Source organism: Rhinolophus ferrumequinum, chromosome 4, assembly GCF_004115265.2.
Source record: "Rhinolophus ferrumequinum isolate MPI-CBG mRhiFer1 chromosome 4, mRhiFer1_v1.p, whole genome shotgun sequence".
NCBI lineage: Eukaryota > Metazoa > Chordata > Mammalia > Chiroptera > Rhinolophidae > Rhinolophus > Rhinolophus ferrumequinum.
The window spans coordinates 58289707-58295706 of NC_046287.1; the positions used below are offsets into that span (position 1 = coordinate 58289707).

At 46.2% G+C, this 6000-nt stretch overlaps 1 protein-coding gene across 2 annotated transcripts in view; it reads right to left on the minus strand.

Annotated features, from left to right (window-relative positions):
• The window catches only part of IKBKB (inhibitor of nuclear factor kappa B kinase subunit beta), a 50408-nt gene extending 46515 nt beyond the window's left edge, over positions 1–3893 (minus strand). Inside the window, exons 1-2 of one of the 2 annotated variants that reach the window (XM_033104470.1) lie at positions 3757–3893; positions 2974–3096 (exon numbers count right to left, since the gene is read on the minus strand). In XM_033104470.1, the coding sequence (XP_032960361.1) occupies positions 2974–3078 (105 nt within the window). In that variant the 5' untranslated portion in view covers positions 3079–3096; positions 3757–3893. Of the gene's footprint in view, positions 1–2973; positions 3097–3756 lie in introns of those variants that run through there. The other variant, XM_033104471.1, reaches the window with a different exon arrangement.
• Between the last annotated feature and the right edge of the window lie 2107 nt (positions 3894–6000).

Consider the following 6000-nt stretch of genomic DNA (forward strand, 5'->3'; position numbering starts at 1 on the left):
CCTGAACTACTCCAAAAACCTCGTAACTGGCACCCCTCCCTGACAGGGCAGTGCCAGTGGTGTCCTGCTACCGGCTCCTCAGAGTTGATTGTTCAGTATTGAGGAATTCAGGGAGAACTGGTTGTTAAACTATCAGCGGTTTACAATAAGCTATGGTCAGAGTAGTTACCCTGTGGAAATTGGTAACTGCTACCAATCAGAGCATTTTTTCAGACAGCTGATTTCCCAGCTCCCACACCACTGCTGGGGCCCCTTGCAATTTGTCCCCGCAGGCAGAGTGGACCCCGTTCAACGGCTTCCCGTTGCTCTTAGTACCAAAAAATAGCCTCCTCAGCAGGGTCTGACTCTCATCTTCTACACTTCAGCCTTCCTGGCACCTGGCTCCCCTTTATCCTCCCTTCCTGTCACACTTGTCTTCAGTCCCCCTACTAGTCATGACCTACCCCTCCACGGGTGCTCTAAACAGGCCGCTCCCTCTGCCTGGAACTCTCTTCCCACCGTCTCTGCCCAGCTAAGTTCTACCAATCCCTCAGGAGTGCCACTTCCCTGGGAAAGCCTTCCCTGACCCTGGTATGAGGTCTCATTGCACTGAGCCCCTCTCCCATGCTGTGCTTACCATAGCTGGGAGCTCACATTTATAATTATTGATTAATGGCTCTCCTTTCCAAAAAGGTTCTATCAAAAACCAAAAGCGTTTTAATCACCACTGCATCCATAATAGATAATATTTATGGACTGACTAAGTGAATGATTTTGTGCACACACATGTATAATATAAAGACTGTTGTTATGGGGAAATCGAAAGAAATCCAAAGCCAGACAGAGCCCTGGCTGACCAGGAACGCAGAGACTTGACAAGGCATACTCCTACACAGACAAAGAGGCATTATGTGAGGCACGCCAAATGAGTGGAGCTCAAGGCATTCAATGGAGGAACTAATTCCCACGGAATGAAGGAGTCATGACAGGTTTATGGATGAGATGGTCGAGAGCTGATCCCAGAGGAATGGGTAGAATTTAGATAAAGCTGTCCAGGAAAGAGAGGCTTGTCCAAGAGAGGGCTCAGCCGACACACCTGTTGGGAGCCAACACGGGGCGCCAATGCTAGAAAGATAGGAGGAGGCCAGACTCTGACGGGCCTCCAACGGCAGGATGAGGAATTTGGCATTTGGCTTTTTAAAAATAAGTTTAAAGTTTTGAACAAGGAAAGGAACTTGAAATGAGTAATTCTAGAAGAGTAATCCACACACACACACACACACACACACACACACACACACACACACATTCTTAGGCCAATCTATACAGCCAGAAATGAATTCTACCCGACAATGGTTTTCCAAACCCAGAGGGCAGGTGGCAGCCATTATGAACTAAAGATGACAGACAAGGAGATGGCACATTTGGACAGAATTCTTTTGGAAGGAAACCAGGATGGCTCTAGTTCAGCTGCAGCAAGAAGTTAGCCATGGTCAGGACTCTAGAAGCCCTTGCCTGCTTAGAAGCAGCCGAGCCCAGGTATATGTGGAGCTGTGGAATGAATGATCTGCCTCTTCTGTTGCAATGCTAGGCCCCTGGCTATACTCTGACCAGGATAACTCTGAGCCAATGGTGTTTCTAAGGCCCCCGTACGCCAGGTATAGGTTTGCTGGAACCCCAGTCTACCAGTTGGGTGTGAGAATGTTACTGGAGGGCAGAGTACAGTGCGGGCTGGCCAGTAGCCTTGATGACCCTCCCTGCTCACCGCAGTCAAATTCCCGGGATGGCGTGCAATTTGCCATTCTTTCAGTCCAAAAAGGTGCTAAGCAGCTCTTAACTAACAAACAGGTGCCTTTCCTCAAGGACTTCGGTAGGTCTGAGTTTTGAGTCAGGAAGCAAATTTTGGCTCTTTGGTGAGTGAGGGTTCCCTAGAGCAGTGGTCTCCAAATTGGGTATGTGCACCCCAAGGGTATCCAAGACTGCAATCCACAAAGACTTAAAAAGAAACTAAGCTTTTCTGATATTAACTGTATGGCACTCTCCTCAGGTCATTTGTCAGAAGGTCACTTGCCTCTTCTGGTACTCGAGGTATCCTGAGGAAAATGGGCGTTCCATAGGCAGGGGGACAGGGGCCGATGGGGACATATTGCAGGTCATGTGTGCCCCACTCAGGTAAAATTATGGATTGTATTATTCCAATAAAATAACTCTCATAAAATGGACAAGTGGCTTAAAAAGATTCTTGCAGAGAATTTTAGTATGTGTAACACCTGCACAAGCAAACAGGAAGATGGAAGAACACGTCTAGTGTGAGAAACTCAAGTCTAACACGTAAGGAGTAAAAACAACGAGGCTCCAATCAGATCTAAAAAGAAACCAGTGCAAATAATTCAAAATTATAAAAATTATTTTAAATACGGATTTTCATCTGTATTAAATACGATATCCTCAAGAATAATCCTCACTTTCACGTGTATCTGTGTATTTTGTGTTGTGAAGTATTGCAAACAATACTGGGAAGACATCATAATTGGCAAATATTTAAAATGTAAAACAAATTTTTTTAAACATTTAAAAATATTTCATTACCCTCATCCTTTAAATTTTTCTATTTTTGTATGTTTTATAACATGTGATATATTAGTACACAATACACTAGTACATGATAGTCTAATGTTAGCATAGATACATAACTTAAAATATATATAATTGAGGCTGGAAGCTGAACATTTTTTTTACTATTTAATAGGTGGCATAATCAATAAAGCTCGGAGACCACTAAGCTAGAGTCAGCTTAGCAGCCCTGAATCCCCTTCACTGCTCCCCCTTCTCATTCTCTCCCAAGAAGCGCATGACCAAAGGTGAGACCCATTCACCCAGCCAGCACACTGCACATTGTGGGGTAGGCAGAGGCAATGGTGGGGTGGGGAGAGCCTGTCTTCCCCGCCCCACCCGCGCGGCCCATGGCTCTTCCCATCAGCACAGAGCCCCTACCTGATTGTGCCATCGGATGACGTTTCCAAATCCCCCTGTTCCAAGCCGTTCTTTCATTTCCCAGGCCCCACATGTCTGGGTTGGCAAGGAAGGTGACCAGCTCATACTGATGCTGTGCTAACTCTGTAAGCAATTTGGGGTGGGGGACAAAAGGTTATGGTTAAGAAAAAATGGAATTCAATGAGATGGAGAAGGTAAGCGATACCATAGAGCTCCAGTGGAAGAGAAAAAGGAGAAACTGAGGTTTTTATTTTGTACATAAACCAGTTTGGTTTGTTTTTTGGTTTTGGTAGCAAACTTCTGGCTTTCTCATCTTTCCCAACCCAACCTCAACCTTGTGTAAGCAAGCAGGGAGGGAAGTCACTCAAAGGAGATGATACCCCACGCCCCATTGCCTCGAAATGGGATTCTCCAGCCTGGACTCCAGCAAGGGGAGACCTGCCCTGCCATTCTGCCCAAGGTGGCAGAGAGAGAATCTATCTGAGTTGTCCCACGGTCACGTGTGTCTTCACACAGTCCGAAAGAATCACAGCTCTCTCCCAAAGCCACCCACTTCCAAGTATCCACCTGGAACCACCCCGCTGGTGGGGCCTCCCAACTCCAACGGCACAAGAGAAACAATTCCGTGCCCAGTACCCCCCGACTTTTAAACTCGACAGAAGTTTTTTCAAGAGCCTCAAGGGAGGCGGGAGGTACGAGCCTGCCTGGGCGAAGGAGACGAGGGGTCGGCAGGTGACACGGAGGCCCCGGCGCCCCGCGGCCCGCGCCCGCCCGAGGACTCACCTGTCGGCGGGGACACGGGGCGGGGGAACCGGGGCTGGGGCGACAAAACTGGGGGCTCTGGTAACACCCCGCAGACATTAAAATACGGGAATCTTAAACATGCCAGCCGAGCGCTACTTCCTCAAACACTTCCTGCTCTGACGTCACGGACCACGTGGACCGCGGCCGGCCCTTAAAGGGGCCACAGGGCCGCTGGCCCAGGCCACGCCCCGTGCCCGCGGACTGTGGCGGTGCAATCAGGTCGGTACCCTGAGAACCCCGCGTTCAGGTGACTCCGGGATGGATGCATGTGGCTTCTAGACAATTCTAATCGAAATTAGGCAGGCTATGCCCCCGGAGATAAAAGAACAGCCCGAAAACAAACCCTAATACGCCAGAGTTCTCTTTAAGTAACCGGCCTGAAGCGATTTCTAGGACAGAGGTGATGGGGATTTCCTCACCCCAGTCCTCCCGTAGTGAACTTGACCCCTCTTCCTAGATTTTTAACTAGGTGGAATTTCCCGCGCCCTCGCTAGGATTGATTTAAGGACTGTTTACAAGAATTGGCTTTGGCCTCCTGGCCTCATGCTGTGCTCCCCTGGTCTGGAGGTTCTTTGGCTCAGCATCAAGAATGATAAATCACAACTTTACTCCTTAGAAGTGACAGCTCCCTCTCCCCCCCTAAGAAAATAAAGAAAAAGGGGTGGGGGCGAAACCTAGTAGTGCAACACTAAACTGCCCGTGTCAGCCCCAGTGATGCAGAAAAATTGAGAGAGGCTCTCAGCCCTGAGGTTTATTGTTCATCTCCTACCTACTCGGCGTTGGAATAAGGTCTTTTATAATAAATAGCTTCTCAGATCTGTGGCATTATGTTAAAAGACAAAGGAGTTGTGTGTGTATGTTGGTATATTTACTCAAGCAGGAAAAAGTATTATAGGGAACCTGAAATGATAATAGCTACTTTTATAGAGCTTACTAAGTGCCATGCACTGTCTAAACTATGTACTTGAATTTCCTCATTCAGTCCTCAAGGCAACCCTACCAATTGGACAATACTGCATTATCATTATTGTCTCCATTTTACACATAAGAAAACTGAAGCACGCACGGAGAGGAAAAGTCTTTATCGCAAAATCACAGGCTAGTAAGTGGATGATCTGATAGTCAAACCCCAAGCAACGGTTCTTGGGCCCACACTCTTAGAATTTGATTAATAGTAGCTTACTAAGAAGTTCAGAAGGAGGCCAACTGGATTTGGAAGCCAGATACTACTATTACTGACGACCTCTAAGAAACTAGGGCCAGTTACTTAACCACTCCAGGCCTCCATTTCTCTTTGTTAAACTGTAGGCAATATTAGATTGAGTTACATGAAATATTTTTAAGACATTTTTTTTGAGTCATTTTTTTAATAAGACAAAAGCAGTCAAAACATCAGCATCAAACGTCAGCGATTTCATTTGGTTCAGCCTAAAAGCAACAGAAATATAGGAGGGCACACGCGTCAGAGAAAGGAGGCGCCAGCAGTGTTGTTGTGAAGGACAGATGAGGTCATGGCAGAGCCATGCTTGACACACAGGACACTCTTGCCTGAACAGAGCCCAGAGGCTGAAGTTAATTAACTCTCAGGAATTATGTCACCCCAAACAGATCGACCAGCAGTGCCCAGTGCCACCCTAGGCACTGAGGCCTGCCCAGGATTTCTCAATTTACCCTATGGTCTCTGCTAAACAGCACACTCACTCAGCCTCAAAGCAGGAAGAGAAAGGAACATGAGTAAATAGTTGTAAAACACTTAAAATAGTGCCTGACATATTCTAAGTGCAACATAAGAGTTTGTTTAATAAATACATTTTTAAAATAAAACCTATTTATTGAGCTCCAATATGTGCCGGTCCCTATGTAGAGTCTATCTCCTATATGACATCATAAAAGATTTCATTTTAATCCTTTCACCTCTGAAAATCACTGTCTCTGAGAAACTTAGCTAAATATCCACAGATAGGCCATAGGCGTACTCTGTACTGCTATAATTTAAGAGTTCTCATTTGCTCAGCTCAAAGTAACTTGTGTTTCAACTAAACATAAATCTCTCTGATAAGTCATATATTACTAGATTTTAAAAAAATGATGGCTCAGGAAAGGGTCACTGGGTTTTATCATGTCCCAAGATATTAATCAGCTTAAGCCCTGTTTTCCTTCCAGATAAAACATGTCTACTGTCTACACCTCTGGTCTCTATCCTTCTCCAGAGATGTGAGCGGA